This window comes from Melanotaenia boesemani, chromosome 8, assembly GCF_017639745.1.
Source record: "Melanotaenia boesemani isolate fMelBoe1 chromosome 8, fMelBoe1.pri, whole genome shotgun sequence".
Classification (NCBI taxonomy): Eukaryota; Metazoa; Chordata; class Actinopteri; order Atheriniformes; family Melanotaeniidae; genus Melanotaenia; species Melanotaenia boesemani.
The window spans coordinates 16,844,178-16,867,880 of record NC_055689.1 but is presented as its reverse complement, the minus strand read 5'-3'; the positions used below and the strand labels follow the sequence as shown (position 1 = coordinate 16,867,880).

Sequence of the window (23,703 nt, the reverse complement as noted above, 5' to 3'; positions counted from 1 at the left end):
ACAGTCATCACTAGAAATATCTTGTTTTAAATCTAACTGATGAATTTCAGACTCTAACCACATAATAATCCACACAATTAAAATATTGTCAGTAGAAAAGCTAATTTAATTTTTATTTTTGGGACATTATTTTTCTTTAGCAGACTGATACCCTAAATAGAAATAGTAACATAGTAAACTATTGTCACAATGCAGAGAGGAGGACCCAAATGCAGGAAGGAAGCAGTAGGCAAAAAGATGTAGGAAGCAACCATTAAATCCAAAAGAACACAAGCCGTTGCCATGGCAGGGTCACCAAAGCACACAACCCAAATGCTGACAGGGAACAAAAACTCAGGAACAAACACTGACTGAGATCATCTGAGGAGAAACAAAACAGGAGTGGATTGATGAGGATTTAGCATGAAGCAAACGAAACCAATGAGTATTTATACTGAAGGAACAAAAGCAAATCAGGAGCAGGTGTTACAAACAGGAAAGAGATAGAACAGAAAACAGAAGAATGAATGAATGAATGAATGAATGAATGAATGAATGAATGAATGAATGAATGAATGAATGAATTGTCATTGCACAACAATTACATTAATACTGACTGGCAATGAAATTCTTAGATCCCAGGCTCTCCTAACAGTGCTAAAAAGTATATAAACCACAATAATAATAGTCAAACACAAAAAGCAAGAATACCACAAATAAGTTATACAATAAAATATATAATAAGCAAAAAGAAAATGCTATAATTTAAAGGTGGCGTTGCTGCTGACAGCATTTAGAAGTCTTATGGCCTGTGGTATGAAGCTGTCTATGGGCCTGGTGGTACTGGCTTGAATGCTGCAAAACCGCTGGCCAGACGGTAGCTGACAAAACAGTTTGTGACTGGGGTTGCTGGGGTCCTTAATGATTTTGGTGGCCTTCCTCCAGCACCACTGGTTGTAGAGGTCCTCTATGCATGGCAGGACCGTCCTGGTGATGTGCTGAGCAGTTTTCACCACTCTCTGTAGAGACTTGCGGTGGAGAGTGGTGCAGCTGCTGTACCAGGCAGTGATGCAGCCAGTCAGGATACTCTCTATGGTGAATCTATAAAGGTTGAGCATATCCTTGAGTCCATGCTGAGCCTCCATAGCCTGCAGAGGAAGAAGAGCCTCTGTCTGGCTGACTTTGTAATAAAGTCAGTGTAATGAGTCCAGGTGCGATGCACACCGATGTGAACCCCAAGGAACCCGAAGCCGTTGACTCTTTCTATCGTAGCCCTGTTGATAGAAAGGGGGGCGTGTTCCTTCCGCTGCCTCCTTCTGAAGTCCACAATCAGTTCCTTAGTTTTGTTGATGTTAAGATGTTAATTGTTGTCCTGGCACCAAGATGTCAGGCCTCTGACCTCCTCTCTGTAGGCCGTCTCGTCATTACTGGTAATCAGGCCAGTGACGGTTGTATCATCAGCAAATTTAAATTGGAGCTGTGGGTGGCTCGGTTCACGCCTCCGCGTCGTCCATTCATTTGTGATAATGGACACCTTTAAAGGCATTATCCCTTACATATATATATATATATATATATATATATATATATATATATATATATATATATATAAACACAGACCATTACCATTTACATGAGGAATGTTTATTCCTCCAAAGGGGGGCACGGTGGAAAAAGTTTGAGCACCACTGTACTAAGAACACAGAGATCTTAAGACTTCAACATTTGAATAACGTTCAGGCAAAGACATGCAAACCTGTAATCATCTTCTTTTCAGAATGAATATTTAAGTTTAACCATAAACACACTGATATGGTTTTAAAATTCAGACATAGTTACAAATTGACTTTTGACCAGAAAGAGCAGTAATTTTGTGCTTTTAAGCCTTTACTCCAATATTTTTTGCCTTTTTGTACTGTGTACGGTGTAGTTACACTTTATTGATACTGTCATTCATCAACAGCAACAGCTTTAAAATGTAACTACACCCCCTATTTTTTTTTAGTAACTCCACCCACTGCCAAATTTGAAAAATGCCTGAAACTGCAAAGGTTGGGGTGTAGATGTGGGGTGATTGGGGAGCGAAGAGTGGGCGGGTCAGGATACACAGGCAGAAATGATTGACAGACAGCAGCTCAGAGGCCACTAGATAGATGCAAAGCGAGATTCACAAAGCACATACGCCACAGAGCGGTCTTTGAGGTGGAAGGCTTTTCCCCTCCAGAATCTCCTCAGCTACACAAAGAACAAGGTGGTCCTGAACTATATCAGTCTGAACCATTAGCGCTGTTGCGCTGGCCTGTCAACAGCTCCAGCAGACTGGAAAGTTGTGTTGTGGCAGCTGCAGGAAGTGCAGCTACAAGTTGCCACTGCTATGATTTGCCATGAGCTGTTGAAGAGGATCAGCAGATAAAAAATAAAGTCTGGTGTTAATTTTACACCCCTCAAAAGCACAAATCCGTCCCACTGCAGGAATTTTTCATCAGAAATTCTGTGAAAGAACGGAAGTCAGAAACTAGCAAATCTACACCATTTTATCATTCATATTTGTTGGTGGGAGCAGTTTTCTATGCCTGCAAGGCAAGGACCCACCTATTTGCATCTGGAGGGAGGGGGTGTGAGGTTTTTAAAATTTGCTTGCGATGTTGAGAACCACCAGTATGGTTCTACATCACGATAAACAAAACCTGGTTTGTCCCTGTAGGGGGTGTTATGAGCCCTTTTTTTTTTTTTTTTTTTTTTTACCACAAAATCACTTTTTTTTAACTAAATAAATACAAATTTTATCAACAGTACACAATTTCTTCCATTATTTTCTTCCTCATCATATACATTATATCTATAAATGGATTCACGTTTTGGAACAAAATGCATGCAATAATATCTTAATTTCAGACTCAAAACACTCCAAATGATCAAGACATATCCTTGTTTTAAAATTATAACAATAGCAACCGCTCTGACAACATGGTGGAAACTTCAAGAGCTCAATTTATGCACTCCATCATGAGCCTTTGCCAAATTTCTTCTTTCTATCATGCTGGTACAGGTTGACCTGTCCAATGAAAGCTGTTCCAGAGCTGAGCCACATTCTTCAGATGGTTTTTTGGTCAAGTTTAATCTGGACGTTTTATTATGCAGGCTGATTAGTGGTTTGCACCTTGAGGTGAACCCTCTGTATTGGCCCTCATGAAGCTCTTTATGGTAGATTTAAATACTGATACACTTTCTGGAGAGTGTTCTTCACTTGGGTGGAGGTTGTGAAGGGGTTTTTCATCAATATGGAAAGAAACCTGCAAACATCCACCTTTGTTCTCTTCCATGAACATCTAGACCTTTATGAGTTCCAAAGCTTATCAGTGTCCTTTTCTACTATGTCTCTAATGGATTTCTTCTTTTTTTCAGCAAGAGGATGATCTGTTTCACTTTCTCTGAGAGCTCATTTGACTGCATGTTGGTGGTATGTTCACCTGGAATCAACTCCAGACCTTTAATCTGCTTGACTGATGATGGACCCCTGAGCCTATGAAATTGATTTCTTAAATCTCTCCCCCAGTTGTATGTGAATACCCCCAAATTGGGCACTTCAAGTCCATATTGATTTGATAACTGAATTTTGAATATGTTTTGGTAAACACATAAAATAGCTAAACTTATGTCAGTGTCCAAATATAAATGAAGCTGTCACTGTTTATAGAAAACTGTGAGATTTGTTGTTACAAACAAGAAAGAAAACAGTACAAATTGGTCTACCCAGGTAGACTGTGGTGTTAAATCATGCCCTTTTGGTACTGAGGAACCCAAATCATGCCAAGGAAATTAAATGGGCACCAGACAATATTTTGTTTTTTTCCAATCTTCTACTGTCCAGTTTTGGGGAGACTGAGAATCAGCTGACGGAAGTGGCACCTAAGGTGGTCTTCTGCTGCTTCAAGAATGGATACGTTGTGTGTTCAGAGATGCTATTCTAATATATTTCATTCTATTCTGTATACTTTGGTTGTAACCAGGGGCTATTTGAGTTTCTGTTGCCTTTCTATAATGTGCAACCAGTCTTCCCATTCTCCTCTGACATCAACAAGACATTTTAATCCAGATAACTGCTGTTCATTGGATATTTTGTCTTTGTCAAACCCTTCTCTGTAAACCTAAGAGATGGTTGTGAATGAAAATCCCAGTAGATCAGCAGTTTTATAAATATTCAGACCAGCCTGTCTGGCACCAACAACCATACCATGTTCAAAGTCACTTAAATCCCCTTTCTTCCTCATTCTTATGCTCATTTTGAACCTCAAGAAGTCATCTTGACCATTTGTACATGACTAAATGCACTGAGTTGCTGCCATGTGATTGGCTCATTGGATATTTGTGTTAACAAGCAATTGGACAAGTGTATATGATAAAGAGGCTGGTGAGTGTACATAATGATGAAGTAAGCATTAATCCAAAGAAACACAGAAATCACATAACATATGTAGATGTTTATCAAGTATGTATTTGTTTTTGATTTATTGTTATTTTTGTGATTTACAACATACAACACAAACATGGCAAGACAAGACATGGTATAACAAAAGAAAAGAAAAAAACAAGTGTAACCGTTATATGTATGTGGTGTAGTAAGTGTGTTCGTGTGTGTAAGCCCTGTTCATCCAAGAAATAATATACAAATAAAAAGGAAAATTAAATGCTAACCGATCATAGCTTTATCACATTTGCTAATGTAAGTCATGCACCATTCAAAAAGCAGTTTTCCATCAGCTTTTTTCCACTGTAAGCCCAACATTACAGTTTCATTTGAAGGCAAACCAAACTGTTTTCCAGCTGACAGATTTACAGGCTAAATTTCTTTTACAGTCCACTTTACAAGGCCATAAGAGGCAAGAGTGGAGTAAACAATTCATCTAAATGTAATTTCTGATTAGAAGTTTCACTCGGATCAGAGAGGGCTAACAGAAAGAGAAAAAAAAGAAACAGTAATGAAGCTGAGCTACTTTTAGAAACAGGTTGTCAAAGAAAAAATGTAGTATGAGCGCTGTCAGTTTGTGTATGTGGTAAGGATTAGTCTGGTGATCAAGCCAAGTTAGCAATGATACATTCAACTTTTTTTCTGCTTTTTTGTGCAGTTTCTTTCATTTCAGGAGTTTAAGCAAAGTTTATACCATAAATTTAAGCAAAATGTCTCAAAGAAAGGTATGTGACAAATATGTCACGTCAGGCTCTTATGGGTTAAAAACAAAATTTGGAGATTATAGTAGAAGTAATGTGAAAAAGTGTCCTCTGTACAGAGGAGAGCTGAGGAATGTTGAAGGAATGTGTGGATAATCTAAACTCATAGAGGGAAAATAATGTAGGACTCCTCATAGGGGGCTGAGAACCACAAAGAATCTTGGTCTCCCACTGTTCCTGAGGCAAAAGTGGAGGGAGGTGCTGCCAGTCTGGACAATGACCTGTAAACACCAAATACCTGAAAGGAATTGAGATTAGTTGACCATAGATATTTGCATCAAAATTGGGAGACATTTAATGTTCAGCTTCTAAGTTTCCATTGCAATATCAAGGTTGCTCTCAAGAAAATATTATCTGAGAATCATATTTATTTTTCTTGAACAGGACATGGGACTCATGGGCAAACTGTGCAAATAATCTTTGACATCAGTTTTGTTTAAGTGCTCCTCTTAATCTTTCAGTATGTCATCTTTCCCATGAGTTTATGAGTTTTCACAGCAGGAGACAGATGGAGAAAGAATTTCATTCATCCTCCAAGACATGAGACAAATAGAGAGGGTGAGGTATATTATATGAGAGCAGCATGCAGGTAAATGATCAGACTTACTAGATGAAGTTGGTGCAGAAATATACTGTTGAATGGGTAAAGTTTGTTGTGTGCTTTAGAAAGGTTGATAGTTTGCTCTCCTTCCATTTGAGAAATCAATGTCAATGACATCAGTGCACTCTGTCAGTTATTCATTGTGTACTACAACAAATATTTAACATTTGGCATCATTACTGACATACACATGGTGTTTTATGGTTTCATTCATGAGATTGTTTTCTTTTGTTTTTGAATAGAAAAGGTCAGATGTCACAAAGACACAGAGAAGTATCATAACACACTACTGGGGCATTTCTTGGTCTCTACAGGACTAATTTGTAAATACAATGTCCCCAAATTAAAGGACTTTCTGATTATTGGTTGTTTAAAACAAATTCTAAAAAATCTCTACTACTTTACTATGTAAATGTTCTTTTTCTTCTTGTTCCTGCACCTTCCTATTCATTTGTAGTGTACAATCCCTCTCAGCCACCCCTCAACTCTGGTCTCTGTCACTTTGTCATCTATCATTATGTTCTCTTCCATATAATACCTCATAAGTTTACTCCTTTCTTGTTTCCACACTTGGTCCTATTTTTCGCAACACTACTGTCAGTCGACCCTTTGCACTTGCCATCAACAATTCTCCTTTTTTTCTGTCATCATCTGTCTTTGTCTGCTGGGGAAGGCTCCACAGATGGAGATCAGTGGATCAACTGTTTGTTTGAGATTGTGTTTGCACAGACAGACTCTGAGAAAATGTGATCAAGAGACAACATAGCTACAAAGTGGCAAATAGACAAGCAAGAACAGAAGATAGACCTTTAAAAACTGTAAGTTTTACCATGACCATGTTTCAACAATCAAGGAAGAAGGCATGATCATAAATTCTTTAAGGATGTAGAGAAGGATATAGGAAAAGGAAAGCAGATGGTGTGTGTCCAGCAGAGACAATATAAATTAAATGAGGTGAATGAAAGAGACAATGAACTAGAAAGAGAAGAGAAAACTCTGGTGAGTAATGTGTACTCACTCAAGCACTCAAGCGTATGTGCTGAACTCTGGCTAATGGTTGACATTAAAACCCAGAGAGGATGCAGAATCGATGCTATCTGTAAGAGCCCAGGATAAGACTGGTTTTAAGGAGAGGACACAATGATCTACCTCTAAAGACTGATTATATCTGTTGAAACAGCACACTGAAATTACAGACAAGCTCTGCCGAGGCCCAGTAGTGAGCCCTGTAGACAGGCCTGTGCTGGGGCTTGCTTTCTATCACTTTTAATTTACTGTACAAGGGATGTGAGTTTGGGTCTGGATGTGTATGCCTCTTATCAGATCTGGCTTTCTTCAAGTCTACATAAAACCATATTTGCGGGTGTGATGAATGCAATTTATGCCTGTGCATATATATATATATATATATATATATATATATATATAGGGAAAAATGTAATACTTAAAAATCAGTTTCAAACCCCACACCACTCATCACTACAGAAGTACCACTGTTGTGTGGTGAGACATGGTGGTGGCAGCATCATGCTGTTTTTTTTTGTTTTTTTTTTCCCAGAAAGTACTGGAAAACTTGTCTGAGTGGATGAAATGATGGCTGAAATACAAGAAAATTCTTGAGAAAAACTTATTTCAGTCATCCTGTAATATCCCTAAATACAGTGTTAAAGCTATACTTGATAAATGTTTAAATGGGTTGGAATGTCTAATTACGCCCAGACCTCAATCCAACTAAGAATTTGTGGCATGACTTAAAGATTACTGTAAACCAGCTAAATTTGTCCAACTTAAAAAAGCTGGAACAGATTTACTTTCCAGAATGGACCAAAATATCTATCAGATCAAAATTCAAAGTATCAACTGCTGTATGTTGTATCAAAATTCATAGAGACATGCCTGAAGAGACTCATAGATGTAATTTCTGCAAAATGTGTTGCTACAAAGTACTGAAAAAGATTTCTTTCATTTTTTTCCCTCTTATTTCCTTGATAAAAAAAATTTATGTTTTGCATCTTCAAAGTTTTTGGTATGTTGTTTAAATGGAAAGATAAGAGCTTCCCAGGTATCTATTTTCATTCTAGATTGAGAGGCAACAAAAAAGGAAATATGCAAAGAAGGGAGAATACTTTTGAAAACCACTATAAGATTTCATTTCCTGCAACTGCTTCACATCAAAGGCATTGCAGCTATAGTTACTATTCCTCATATCTTCTGTTTCTCTGATAGTCTATTTTTAATTATAGTAGATGCATAGCAAGAACAACCCTAGTGATATGGCCACATTTTTAGCAATGTCAGGAAAAAAAAAAAAAATCCCTAATAGTAGCATTATCCTGACCTTATCTTGGGCTCCAGTCAAGTGGCTTTTCACTGATTGGTATTGGAATTAAAAAGTTCACCACAACTCTTTCAAATCTTTTTGCTTTAAGTGCAAAAATGTAAAATGTATATAGTGCGTGGCCATGCATAAAATATAGAGATTCATTACTGACAAAAGGAAGAAACACTTATTGAAATTAGGCAAAGAAAATAAACCCTTTATGCTCAGATACAACAGGAATCAGCAGTCCTGTTGTCACTCTAACTAGGCAAATGCAATAAGGGTCATTAATGCAGTGATAGTAGTGAAGTATGAACTTATTAAATCATATATGGTGTTCAAACTCCATGAGCCATCTCCAAGATGTTACTGTCTCAACAAGACAGAACTTCTTTCACATTCTTTAGTTACATCAATGAAAAATACCCCTTCAAAAAATACAGTTTGACAGATATAAAAATATATTTGTGACAACAGGTGATGGCCAGACAGCTGTTAGCAGATAACTTTGCATATCTCAGCATTGGGTGCAGGAAACTCAGTAAACTGATAGATGGAGGAAAAAAGCTGTACAGCGGATGAACAGTATCTGAAAGCAATGCATTATATTACGCAACTTTTCCAGTTTTTGTTGCTACTGTCGCAACTATTTTAAAACTTTTTTTTAATGCCAAATTAAAAAATAAGCCCATTCAAATAGACTTTTGTCTCAAAATTGTTTATGGTTTCTTTGAACCATTTTCAGTAAAAACAGTTATGTTTTAATAACATCTAAATTGTAAGATTCTATTTTGTTATGTTTACATTTTAAATGGTGAACATAATTTTATGGAGAATGGATTGCATTTATAAGCAAAAAGCAGAAATAATAACTTCTGTCAATCTATTTTTGGATCTTGTGTCAAGCTTGGAAAACTAGGATGAACATTCAAAGTATTTCTGCACAGATGCATTGTAATTTTCACTAGAAACCCCCATCATGCCCTGTAACTGCTCACCACATAATTACTGCACATGTACACTAAACTGACGCTTGCTTATTTATGGCCTCTCACCCCATGCTCTCCTCTTTCTTTGCTACCATTCTGCCGGTCTCCTGAACTTCCCCCAACATCCTGCTCCTCATTAGAAAGCCTTTCATGGTCAGAGCCAATAAAACTTCAATGAGAAGCAGTCTGACGAAAACATGGCTGTTCTGTGGGTTTATTGAGCATTAATTATATAATCTCCACACCAGACAGTATAGGGCCAATCAGTTCTCCACTAGCATGGCTGACCTATGACCACATGTGGGACACATTCAGACGCATAAACTCACATTTCACACACCAACTGACTCTGACACAGACACACATGAATGTCATACTGTACATACACAAACCCATATATAATACAGACTGACATGTTATCACATACAAGCTTTGAGCCCACCAGACTCATTAACCCCTGGCCACATGTGCTTAACACTGCCTGATGTTCCTTCACAGGAACCAGCGATGTGAGGCAAAACGAATTACATAGATTGAGAAAAGCAGTCTCTTTGTATCACAAGTACATATTTCTAAACTGAGCAGAATTACAGTGATATTATAGTGGCACTTTGTCCAGGCACACAGGAAGACACTTGACTTTGCAGAATAAATGTGGAATTCATCCCCGCTCATTTTTTAAATGTAATAAGGGGATGCAAGTGTGGCCAGTTGGTGATTTACGACATGCTGTTCTATTTGTTTGGTCTAAACCAATGATAAGGAGCAGGCTAATTAGCATTTTTTCTTAATGTCTTCATAAACAATGTCTTCATTTCTCTTTTACCTTTTTGCTTCAATTTTTTTGGTTTGTCCAACTGCCATGTGATAGCCTCTAATTTAAGGCTTCCCTAAACGTTTTGATGTTCGTTAGTCAGTAACTACAATAATTTGCAGTGGCTTCCGCCGAGCAATCCTTAGGAAGCATCTCTTACAAGAGTGATATAATCCAACACCGACTCAATTTCATATACTGAAACAAGTAATGTGCATTATTCTGAGTGAGAGATGTGTGTGTGTGTGTGTGTGTGTGTGTGTGTGTGTGTGTGTGTGTGTGTGTGTGTGTGTGTGTGTGTGTGTGTGTGTGTGTGTGTGCATGTTTGTTGATATAACACAACTCCCAATAAATTCACAGTATTGGAAAGAAGGGAATGAAAGAAAGAAATCGCTTATTGATATTTTGCTACCAATACCATGACAAGGCAATTCCCTTTCCAGGCTTGAGACTGGGAACTAGAAGTCAATGATCCTATTAGAAGCACCAAATAAATAGAAAAATCCCAAGAATGTAAAAAATGTAGCTTACTTTGTAAACAAACCATTTTTTATAGATGCAACTGTCAGGCTTTCACTAACAAACAGCTTTTGTTCAGGAACAGCATCTGCAGAAAAGTGAAAGCACAACTTGACAAAATGAATAGAGTTAAAAAAAACGAAGGGCAAGGGCAAAGAACATAATTATGATCAAATCAACAGTCTGGTGGTCACAATACAGGGTCATTAATGTAGTGACAATAGTAAAATATGAACTTTTCAAATCATCATAGTGTAGAACTTCTTCCCATTTCTTTAGTTGCATCCATGTAGATGCCAAAGATGACACAATTTAACAGACATAAAATAGTATACTTGCAACAACCAGATGATGCCCAAACATGATTGCTCATAACGTTTCACATCGCAGCATGGGGTGCAGTGTCCTTACAAAGTTTGAGGAAACCGATAGGTGGAGGACAAAAGCTATCTAAAGCACAAGAACAGTATCTGAAAGGACCTGACAGATGCATCTGGTATTTCAGTTCATACTATTTACTGAACCTCATCAGAAATGGTCTTCATGTAAGGGAAAAAGAAGCAGGTCCAGACAACAGGTCCTAGGGACTGCTGAATCATCATCTACTCTGTTTTTACCTTAAATGCTGTATTTTCTCTCATGTTTGCATTTGATTAAAACAATCGCTGCACCTACTGTTGTCCTGACACCACATAAAAAGGGGTGACTTTTTGCATCGTATTTTATATGTTGTCTTAATTTCCAGGTTCAGCCAATCCTGAAATTATTAAAGGATATTTTAATGTCTGTATTATTAAGCAACACAGAGAAACACATAGGGAAACGGAGGATAATATTTTAAGATAATAATAATAATAATAATAAGGAATTCAGCAGGTGACGGGTAGTGTTGGATATTATTTTAATTTGTGTTGGAATGTATAACATGTGTATGACCTTAATCAAAGCATCTAATTGCAGCTTTGCTCCTGGTCTACTTGTGCTGTGCATCAAAAGGTCCCGAGAACCGAGTCATTAGGAAAGAGAAGTGAAAATCATACGTGGTTTTGAACAATGCTTGTCTGCAGTTGAAAGGACATGTTGAATTTTGTAGTAAGGGGGATTTCTGAAAGTGAACAGAGTGTAAGTCTTGCAACAAGAAGTCTGCACTTTGCGTCTCTGTGTGTATGTGTCTCTGATTTGCAGAAGATGCAGAAAGAGCAAGCCAGCACCGAATGGAGCAAAAAGGCAGTCAGAAGACCTGCCAAGCAACAACTGACTAGTTAGCAATAGCATCCAATTACTGTCTAGCTTAAGAAAGACTTTTAAGCTGAGTCCAGAGACTTAACGGGGTTCTGATCTGGGTTCTAAACAGTAGAACACCCTTCTCTGCAGTGAAAGGGAAAACTTAGACGGAAGGACTCAGAGCTCTCTACTGCACATTTCTCCTATCAGTTGTAATTAATAATTTTGTAACCTTAAGTTGCCTGTCACTTGTGAACCAGGTCAAAGAACACGTGTGGAAGAAAACCTCAGGTAAAAGAAATTAGTGTGGAAAGTACCTGGTCTTTGTTACCTGTGCATTTTCAGGTTTATTTTAACAGTAGCCTAAACCTGGGAAAAGCACAAGGCAGACAGTGACTGTCGGCTGAATAATTGCACCTTGAGAAGTGATGAGGCTTCATGGGTTCATTGACTTACAGATACTTTTGGTTGAGTGTATTCAGTACTATGGGTGGGAATGGGTTCGAGGGCACGCCCACAGGTCCCGTGAGACACCTGGCCGGTGGTGACCGAGCTGTCAGGGCACATTCCTCACCTGAGCACCAGACCACCCTTTGGCAGTCCAATCATTACACGCAGCTTGCCGCAAAATGAGAATGACAGACTTTTCTATAACTAGATCTACCATTCCAACTTGTTAGACGGTGATGTTATTCGGAAACATGTCTAAAAATAATATTTAAATGACAAGCATGAGACGAAAATGGCAGGGATTGTTCTAAAGCTCTGCTCCCCATCTCTCTCTCCTCCTCTCTGTGTCTGCCTGCTTCTCTCCGCCTCTCTCTCATTCCACAGAGTGGCAGCGCTGGCACAGCATCGTTCAGAAACCCCTGAGCTGAGCTGCGGTTTCTGTCTGTGTGCACCTCGTTACTCTGATCCCTCCGGGCCGTTAAAGCCGGCAGGCGTGAGTCAACAGAACCAGGCTGCAAGGCGTCAGCCAGTGCAGCGCTATTTTTTGACATGACTTAAAATAGCTTATTTCAGCTGTAAATGCGTAACCTAATTCTTTCATCTCTTGCTTCTCCCTCTGTAGGTGAGCCAAAACCCCAACGGTGGATAAATAAGACAGAAGATCTATACTTATCCTGGGTAGCCTTCTGCAAGAGAAGATTATTATTTGGGGGAAATAATAAACCTCCTGTCCTGTGCTCAGGAACAGACGGGACATCTGCGCTGGGAAGAATCGCTCCTGTGCTGGGCAGTAGTGCGCGGAGAGCAGCCACACTCTGAGCAGACGCACTATAAGGACAGACGGCAAGAAGGTGGAGGATATTTTACGCACAGCCCCACCAAGTACCGCTCTAACACAAATCATCTACTCCGTGGGGGACTCAACATTGCCTCCTCGTCACTTGGACGGATTTTCACTTGACCAAGTCTCTAACTACAAGGGTTTGCAGGAATGGATTCCTTCATTATAGCGGCCCTGGTACTGTGCTCTCTTACAGTACCAGCCTTTGGGGACAAAGGGACCAGCAAAGCCCGGAGTTGTTCGGATATCCGACAGTTTTACAGTGGGAAGGGATTCTCTCTGGATGGTGTCCCTCAGTCTGAAATGTCAGGTAAGATTCTACAAAATACAGCCGGTTCAAGTCTGTCATTCATGTGGTGCGCACCGTTCTCTAAACTGAATTTGTGTATCCCTGTGTGTCTGAACTTTCAGTCCAAATACAGTGAAACCTATAATTTGAAACAGCACAATAACATGTTAAACACAGAGCATGGACTCAAGATATGTAACCCAAGAAGTTTATTTTAGGGCTGTAGTCTAGCTACACAAGCCATTTTAAATTCAAAATTGCTGTATGTTAAATTTTCAAACATAAGTTTGTTTGCATGAGTTCACCAACTCCTGACAAGATGGAGTGGACTACAAGTCTGGATCTTGTATTCACAATAAATTTAAAATATATGGTTTTTTAGTTAATTAGTTTAGGACAATAGAGAATGCATCTATGTTTTCACCTCTTAAATCTGATGTAACACTCATTTCATGTCACATGGTACTGTAAACCAGAGGAGCTGTGGCTCTGGGCTATCTGAAGATGAAACACTGCTTTGAAAAGATATTAAGACAGAGCAGACATGCCACAGACAATCTGTCTGTTTGATCCCTGATCAAAAAAAAAAAAAAAAAAACTCCCTAAAATATTCTCTCACTCAGCATTTTGGAAACAGACAAATTATCAGCACCTCATTTTCCATTCTCCTGTAGCAATATCCCGGTTACTCTAAACTAAGCTTCCGCTCTTGAAGACACTCCCCAGTTTTACCTCTTCTTTAAGCTGTCTTCTGCTTAAGTGGGGATTGCCAGCTTTATAAGTTGCCAGACAGTCACTTGACCATGTGCTGTAACTACGCAAATGCGATGTTGCTCACTGTGTCATTCATGGTCTGATGTCAGTCACAAGCCCGTCTGCAGTTCAGATGATTACATATGTGCCTCCCCTGGAATTCAGTGCAGTGCTTTCAGGCCCGTCAACACACATACACACATGCAGTTTACTGCAATTCCAGGTTCTACTGTTCCAATGTGATACATGCATGGACAAGACAGAGGACTGGGACCATCGGTAAACACACAGCCACTGTCCTGAGCACAGATTTAGATGGAATATATATTTTTTTTATAACAAACTCATGTTTTTTTTCCACTTCAAAAAAACTTGAAGCACTACTTTATAAAGGTTCATAGAAAAAAAAAAGATAGAAAATGTTTAACATTGTGTGACAATTGATAAACCTTTTTCCCTGACATGTGAAGACCTACATATTGGTCCATTAGCACAAACAGAAAGGTTCTGACACACACCAATGTGACTTCTACAGGGTTTGTCTCAAGGTCACACACACACAATAATTCCAGTGAACGCTGCACTCACTTAGTATTTAAGATTTTAATTGCAGAAACGCCTTTGTGTCTTGGTAAATGTCAAATTTATACAGACAGATTTAAACTACCTTCCTGATGTTGCATAGTTTCAAATTTGCCACAAAAATAAATTGACGAGTAGCAGGACTGGACCCCTGGAGGTGTCCTGTGCTGTATGGCACTAGGACAATGGCAGTGGGTCCTTTGTGGCTTGTTCCAGGGCATCCTACTGATGGTATACCTGAGCTTTTTTTTTATCTTGGTTGAGAGTTTTGGTCTGTCCCTTTGGAGGAGGGCGTAAGGGGGTACCTTGCACACTTTTGGTGGGTGGTACATCTAGAAAATGCAAGGATCAAAGGCATCACTATGCATTGTACAATAGTGTTATTCACTTGAACTGTTAGTGGTTCTAATGTAGTTGATTAGTGTAGGAGATAGTTAAAAAAATGTACGTTTTTCTCACATTGTATCTTAAATGGGGCATTCTGAGTACATGTAAGGAGCATGATATCTTAGGCAAAGATGTCCATACATATTTCCAAGTGATTACTCTCATTTATTGAGGGTTGATTGGAGCCATTATGAAATTTAAGGGAGGGGCAGTAATGTGATGAAACTGTTATCTCATATTATCACGCCTTTCATCACAAGTTAGAGCAGTAAGGAGCCAAGCAGTAAGCAGACATATCCAATTTACTTGATTGACCATGCTAAATAATCATTTGACAGAATTAACACCAGCCCTAGTCTCTTAAGACATCCAGCTTTCTTACAAATGTCCGTAATCCATAATGCTTTAAAGAGCAAATCTGTCTTGCCATGACATAAGCTATTCTTCCTGTTTCAATCAATGATGTGGAGCTCACTTAAGTTTGGGGTCAATGCATTCTTAGTAAGACAGAAAATAAATGAGTAAGGCAGACAGTGAGGACCAGGAGGAGATAGATAATAAAGAGAAGATTCAGTTTTGTACACCAACAATATTCTTCCTTGTGTCCATGTCACTTGGCTCCTAGGCATAAATAACCATTCATCAGCAGCAGTCTGGCACATTAAACACCTAGTAAAATATGAAAGGCTTAATTTATGCCTCCAAATTATGAGCCACTTGAATGTTGTGGATGATCTCTGACATTTGCAGAGGGTATTTCCCACTGTGACACCAGGGCTTGATCAACTTAATGTATTGGCTGGGCCTGACTCAAGGTCACATGCTGAGTACATCAGCCAGATTCAGTCTGGGAGGATGATGTGAGAGCACAGCTTCCAAACTCTGAAAATGACGTTCAAATAAAGCACTTAGCAGTCACTGCACGGTTCCTGAGCACCCCTCTTTAGATACACAACTTGCATACGATAATCCTGGAAGTACAAGCATATAAAGTTTAAACAAGGTCTGCTAGTAATATTCTAAAAAAATGTCATAAAAACAAGCTAATAAAATCTCTTACAGACATGCACAAACCTACACACACACACACACACACACACACACACACATATATATATATATATATATATATATATATATATATATATATATATATATATATATATATATATATATATAGATAGATAGATAGAGTAAGCTCATATCAAAGTTTTTGATTATGCTTAAAAAGTGTCAATAGTCAGTAAACATTGTCTATAGCCCTTCTTAAGCCTTGGAGAAATCCATGTAAAAGAAAGCTATTAAGTGAGGGATAAGCTGTTTGTTATCACAGTGCTGAAGTGATGTTTACTGGACCATTGCAACATTATGAGCTGAGCACTTTAAAAATTAAAAACAAGTTCAAAGGGAATAAAGTAAACTGATTGATGCTTGTAGAATGAGCATGATGATTCAACTTTGCAGAGTGTGATCGGTTTTAGAAAGAGCTGTTTTTGTCAGTGTTTACCAAAAATGGGTGATTGATTTTTATGATACTCATCTGTCTCCTCCCTGCGCTGCCCCCCTCCCTGTCCAACCCCATCATTACAGTCTTGATGACTTATCTTTTTGTCTTTCAGGGGATGACATTTTTCATCTCTCTGTGTGTCTCTCTCTCATCAGCTCTTAGAGAGAGAGAGAGGCGCCAGGCGCTCTTTGAAAGCAGCTGGCAGCCAATGAGTGTTAGATCCTCAATGTCACACAAGTCTATACAAAGAGACAAGCTGTATGAGACATCTGCAGGAAGGCTGGTAACATTTTGGCATTGATTTCCCCATGCTGTATTTGTGTTGTTGCTGATTGCTGGTTGCTACAGACCAACTGAGTCATATGGTGCTCCGGAGTGTCATCTCTAACCAGTGTTTGGCTAATGATACAGTGGGACTGCTGCTCACGAGCCCTGCTAGGACCTCTAAGAAACGCTAGATACTAAGGACTGGCTTGTGGCTGGAAATATGGAGTGATCAGTATGGCAACCCACTGTTAGAAGTGTGGGAATGTTTTGAACTCAGCTGCCTGATGCTGAATTTTGGTTTACAGAAAATGTGGTTTTGTTTTTGTTGAATCTCCACCTCAAGGGACATATTTTTCACCTTTTGTCTGTGGTTAGTGATAAAATATTAACTGCTAATGTGTTTGATATTGGATGTGTTATGTTACTGCATTAGCAAACAGCTATGATAAAGAAACAAGTACAAGCACAAAATCGACAAGGGAAACCTGGTTCAACATCTAAATCTAATGTTTAATTACCCATTTAGTTTTCTTAAAGTCTGAGTTGGATACAGTTTTAGTTTTCTTCACAGTGATACCATAGAATCATGTTTTTTTCTACCAAGTTAAAACACATACACAATAAACCACTAGCCGGTGGTTTATCATGCTGCTCATATATCTGTGAGACACAAATTTTAAATAAAAATTATGTTTGCTTTGGTTTTGATTATACTTCCTTGTACATCCAACCTCTCAATTCACTGAGAGAATGTATGGCTCATGACAGGTTTTTTTTTTTTTTTTTTTTTTTTTCTGAACTGATAGAAAGTTAATTTTCCACACAGTGAAAAGACATCAAATCCATTAGAGATTATATGCGCTCTGCATATATCTCACACGGTCCATTTATTTAGTAATTCTGTCAAAAGCACAAAGGATTTTGGTCTTCATCAGCCCAAAATCCTTTTTTTTTTATTATTATTTTGACTACAGTCTCCTTCATGACTGCTTCCACTAAAATAACCAGTTGAACCACTCCCTCCCTGCCTGGTCTATGCACGGCACACACACCTCTAAGAGCATCCATGAATCATCAGTTGTTAGGCTCTCAGTTGCCAAATGTTAAATTTTGCCATGTCTCTCACCAGTAGTCTTTATTTTACAACAATTTTTAGTTAATTATTCTGGTATTATTTGGCAGGATACCACACAGATATGTCAGGAAAACATGAGAGAAGGCGTGGCAGGCACAAGTCCCCAGGAAGATTACAGTACATAACGCCGGTCTTGGCATCCCTTCACTGATGGCCTTGTTCATTTCCAGATTGCCTTTAAGACTTTTTCACCTACTTTTAAAGTTTTAAGTGCATCAATGTATCTGTATCTATTTGATATAAAAAACACTTGGACCAACTTTGTTGTTAGTTACTCAGATTTACAAATATGGTTTTTTTTTCACCTTGAGTTCCTAGAAGATAACAGGCCTCTCGTGTTTTCAATGTACTTTTATGAGAGTTGCCTGGATAAAAGAATGGAATCTAGGAAAACTGTAGCGCCATAATGGTGTTTATGATTTGTACACCTACAGTGTTTCAAACAGGCAAATAGATTAAATCAGCAATGCTACATATTGCTACACTGAAAAGGGCTTTGAGATAAAGATAAATGGACAAACTCGATAAAAGCATAGATACCATATGCAGTATGTGTGTTGCAATAAGTTGCTGCAGGGTTATATTATATCTGTATTCTAGCATAGATGCTGCTTCTACTCTCCATATGGTGGAAAACTAACTGATCTCACTGAATAACACATGACTGGAACTTATTAACTGTCTTGGAGATAAGAGAGGCAAAGCTTATTTGAAGGTTAATGTCAGCATAAAGCCCACTGCTTCTGTTAGCCTTCTTCTTCTGATAGATTAAAGCAAAGCAACAGTTGTTTCTGCATTACAGTGTGCAGGCTCATAACTCTGCTGTGGTTTAAAGAGTGTCAATTCCTGCATCTGGGATCCTGTCTGCGCTTGCTGTGTATGTTTGTGGGTGTGCAACTGAATATACTGAAGTTGTTAAAATGCTGAAGTCAGTAAGAAGCCTCTTGAAGCATTGAGCCATAATGGGCTGCAGGGAGCATGAAACAGACCACATGTGTTTGATGTTCACTAAAGAGAGAGAGAGAGGGCAGATGGACTCCTCACTTGACTCAGGCTGCCCTGGTCTGCTAGGTTTTTCCTGTCCCTATGCCTTGTTGACAAACTACAGTAACAAAAGCAGCGAAAAAATGTTGGCAAACTGTAAATAGGAAATAGCTAATTTTATAAATGTGTTCTTATATCAACAATTTACTGTGAGGACTTTTAGAAAAATGAGTCCAATACTCACTTTTGACTCATTTTTTGACTCTTTAGGTGAGAGGAGATGGATGTGTCACTACTTTTCTTGGAAGTTCCTGTAACTGATATGAGAGAATGATGATCATTTACCACACAGGAATCAAATATTCCTAACTGGGATATGATGCACTCTTTGGAGAAGAATCTTCTGCCTCTTTTCTGCCCAACATACACCTCAGCTGCTGCCACCCCTGCAGCTTGGCTTCTCCTGTCTTTTGTTCCCTGTCACTTGTCTAATGTGAGAGTACGAGTTCACACATACATCCCTCCCTGGGCAAGCAAGCACGCGAACAGCAGACACACAGATGAGAGCAAAGACTTTTTTAAAATGGCTCCACAGGGGGTAGCAGTGTCATTGCAGCAGGCACATTTGTGTTTGTATTTGTTTTTCATGCCTCACTGAGATGTTTTCTGGTGCAGACCTGTAGTCCTCAAGTAAACCAAAACTTTGTCCTAATGAAGCTGACATCATTTCCGTTGTCATGGTTAAGGTTAAAGGAAGTGAGTTGTGAGTTTAGGTTAGGCTCAGGTTAACTAGTTATGGTTAGGACTGTGGTTTGGGTTAAGCAGTTTTTAATGAATGGAAGTCAGTGCTGTGTTATTTTCCTTTGAGGGCTGCAGTATGTCAGTGTCTTTTGTCTTCAGAGGAATTAGCTGTGTCAAAAAGTGAATTATTCCCTTGTTACTGCAAGCTCCTTCAGTATCTCTAGCTGCGTCTCTGTGTGTGTGCATGCATGTAGGAGGGAGCTGGGGTTCAGATATGAGTGTATGTGCCTAAGGTCTTCATGAATGAAGGAGAGAGCATCCATTTCTGTGCGCAACCCAGATGTGTGCCCTCTGCATGCCTTCTGAAGTCCTGGTGAAGATGTTATTGAACCATTTCTTTTCCATTTGCTGCCATTGTGTGTATGTTGTGCACGCACATGATTGCAGGCATTTTTTGTTTTGCCCTTTTTTCCAGTTATATAAATGCATAAGTGTGCCACATCAGCATGTTGTGGTGCGCGTTACCTCCAGCTATGCTCTCTGTAGACTAGGTGAGTATTTGAAGTTACAAAGAATTAGCAACAGCATGGGTTTAGTGTTGTTCCAGCTACCACTCCTATCTCCCTCCCACTGCTTGACAGATGGTGCAGACCAAACCAAGATGACCACTGTCTTTTTAAGTAAGGGTACACAGTAAGAATTTTACAGTGTGACACACCCTACACCAACACACACATTACACACATTCTGCAGCTGTGGACAAGTGTATTCATTTGGAGTCTTTCACTATTTGGCTAAGACACATCTCAGAGGGGTAATCCTACACTCATGGTACTACAGCAACAAATCTGGCCCATGAGGACAGACAAATGCATTCATAGTATATTTCAGATTACAGTGAGCTTTAATTTTAGTTACCAGTTAGGATTCCTAATTGCACATCTAATGGTACTAAGATTTTCTTTTTTTTTCTGAAAGAAAATTTTGTTTTTTTGTGGGGAGCCTGATCTCCCAATTAGTCATATACTAGTTTATATTAGTCATATACTGTCAATTTGTTGGGGGTTTTTAGGATTTATTTGAAAGTTTCTTTGACAGCAAAGGGGGCAGAGAAACACACGGATGATGTGCACCAGTTAAGCTACCCATTGCTTCCATGTTGCAAAGTAAAGGGTTGACATTGTCAAAAAGTTAAAAAGCCAAACTGTCATCTTTTTTTTTTTTTTTACCCTAATCTATTAGTGTATGTGCTTATACAAGAAGCCATGTTGCCACAGTGAAAAAGTTGGTTGACTACTTTAGCCATGAGTCATGTTGTCACACAGGTCTCAAAAGAGACCAGGACTGTAGTTTGTAGACTAAAGCTTTTGCTTCAAAATATCTCAGAAATGCTGCCTGTTTTGACTAATCAGAAGTATCTGATGTTCAGGCCACGAGAACAAGCTGCAGTGAGGAAATCTGCCTTCTTACCATCCCCCCAGAAAGTCAGATAAGATCATGAGATAGGTTCATATTGGGAGGCATCTCCCAGGTCAATTAATAGGTGAAACACAAAAGTTTAAAACTAGAAGCAAAATGTGTAAATGGTGTTATTTACCAGCCATCAGTTGTTATGTTCTTCAGCACATGTTTTAACTACTTGGGGAAGTACAACATTGTGTCTAAAAGAAGGATCCATGGTCTATGTCCATTTTTGAACTGCAGACAATGTAACCTGTAATAAAACTGCCAGTGAAATAGTTTTATTTACTTTTCATCAGTTTGGTGTGTGGTCAGCTCTCAGCATGTGTACTGCATCCTTTCCCATTTTGTAATGATGTGATCCAAGGGTTATTAAAGACCATAGATCCTAAAGGAGGCAAGAGAGGGTTGGGGGGGGGTTTGGGTTAGTCTATGCCCTTCAAATGGCCTGCTTGAATAGAGGTGTAAGTTAACAGAAGAAAAAAGGAGTTGCTGTGCCATCTATTTGTATTCTTATGCTGATCAAAGTATGCTACGTTATGTCACTTAAAAAAAATTGTGTCAGTTTGTGAAAAAAAGGACACTGTGTCTAACTAAGATTATTAGTTTGGCAAGTGAATAATGTGATTCTAAAAAATAAATAAATAATGCAACTCAATCAATTAAATCTTGGTTTTATATCAAAGGTAGTGTTTTTTCATTGATAGATTATTCATCTACAGCAACTGCATTTTTTGAGGCCTAGCCACACCTTGCAATACTTCTTTCAGTTCAGTTTTGTTAGTATAATAGCCAGGGCAGATTGATATCCTCAGATGGAGACAGCCTTCAGGCTTATATCTCTGTATAAAGACAGGAAATGGGAATTGAGGGGATGAAAGACAGGGCATGCAAATAAAATGATGGGAAAGGAAAAGATGATAAAATCATGTGAATGCCTGAAATGTGCCTGAAATGTGTCTAGGACCTCACGTGATACAGATTTAATAAAGATTGGACCTTTCCATTTGACAAGCAACAATTGTGTTGTTGTAATGTTTTTTTTTTTTTTTTCTTTTTTTATTAAGAAAACTGTCACTGACATCTTTGTCAAGGAATTATCTGTATAGAAACTGGGCGGTAGGTCATCCAGCTTTAAGAAAGTGCAAGTGTAGCTGCATTTGTTTCATGACTTGTAAATATCCTCTTTGTCTCCAGCTCCCCTTCCTCTTCCAGAGGTGTAGACATTATTCTTTATAAACTGTCAAAAGGGTGTAGAGTAGTGCCATTTTTTGTTAGCTCTAAAAATCCCCAGCAGCTGTTTGTCTCTTTTAATTGGTCATTTTGTAGGATTTTTGTATTTAGCTGTCAGAGTGTAGGCTCTACACAATTGCTGTTATTGCTTTTTTATTATTATTATTATTATTTCTCATTCAGAATTTCCTCAATACGTTTTTCTCCTTGAGATAAACTGTTTCACACAAGATGTTATTATCACTATCGCCTACTCACTACTTTTCTTCCTGAAAGTCTTTCCTGTATCTTTTAGGTGTCCCTCATTCTTTCCTTTTCTGCTCCTAGAGAATAGGTTTTAAATTCATTCATTTTTCACAGCAGTTTTGCTGCATACTTACAGGTGTTCTAAAAAACAATATTTTTTTAGGGGTATTTGTCCTGAATTCTTTGTATATATTTTTTATGATCTAATTTCACCATCTAGTATCACGATATGAGCTTTAAGCCCACATGTTTCAAGAATATCATTTAAAACTACTAAAGAAGTCTATGAAGTTGAGCATGATTGCACCGTAGGAGTCCTCTGTCCCCTGGGCTTAATATGCAAATGCTGTTGGAGGCTTTAGTTTAGAGAACCAATTTTCTCACTTGTACTTTAATCATCTCCCTGCTTCCTTTTTTCCTTTTTGGATAATAATTAAAGTGGAATCTTTGTCTTCCAAGCAGACTAACAAGCCCATTTCTTTTCAGGCTTTGGAACTCTGGTCTGCTTGAGAGCCTCTACAACCGGGACATTTTTTAGATTGCCCCTGTAACTGCCTTAAACTGCAAAAGGTCTTTGGTCCTTCATAGTTATCATAGCAACCAAAATTGGCAAATTAGTAGCTCTAGCTGAGCACTGCAGCCTTTTCTCGTCGGTCTCACAGTTTGTGGTCAAGCTACTTTTCTCCATTCTCTCTGAGCTCACTCCAGCTCTCATCTCCTTTTGGATTTTTGGGCTTTCTAAGCACATTTTTCTGTAATTAGATAGTGAGATCTGGTTTTATGTGACATCATTTTTCAAGCATTATTTGTGGCTAAGGAAAGCCCCAGTAGTTCATGGTGGTTTACTTATTTGGCTTGACCATCCACTGCTATTTAGATTCTGAGGTAGAGTGACTGTCTGAAGATGGAGGAGCAGGAGTGACCAAAGATTACTAAAGTCTCATGAGAAGAGGGTCGTGTAAAAAAAGCTCATAATTACAGGGGAAAATATGTAATTACTGTCAATTGTCATTCTGTTTTCTGGTGTAGGATTAGCCTCATTTTGTGCTTTTTCCACTTTTCTAACTTTCCCACTGTCTTCTTCCTTTCATCTTTTCTGCAACTATTTGCAAACTGACAAGATTTTTACAGCATGTCACTATTACAAAAAGT

General features: G+C 38.6%; 1 protein-coding gene across 2 annotated transcripts in view; it reads left to right on the top strand.

The window, feature by feature from the left end:
- The first annotated feature begins 12,501 nt into the window (after positions 1-12,501).
- LOC121644735 (glypican-1-like) overlaps positions 12,502-23,703 on the top strand; it is a 75,940-nt gene continuing 64,738 nt past the window's right edge. The window contains exons 1-2 of one of the 2 annotated variants that reach the window (XM_041992897.1): positions 12,502-12,618; positions 12,748-13,276. In XM_041992897.1, coding sequence (XP_041848831.1) covers positions 13,117-13,276 — 160 coding nt within the window. In that variant the 5' untranslated portion in view covers positions 12,502-12,618; positions 12,748-13,116. The other variant, XM_041992898.1, reaches the window with a different exon arrangement.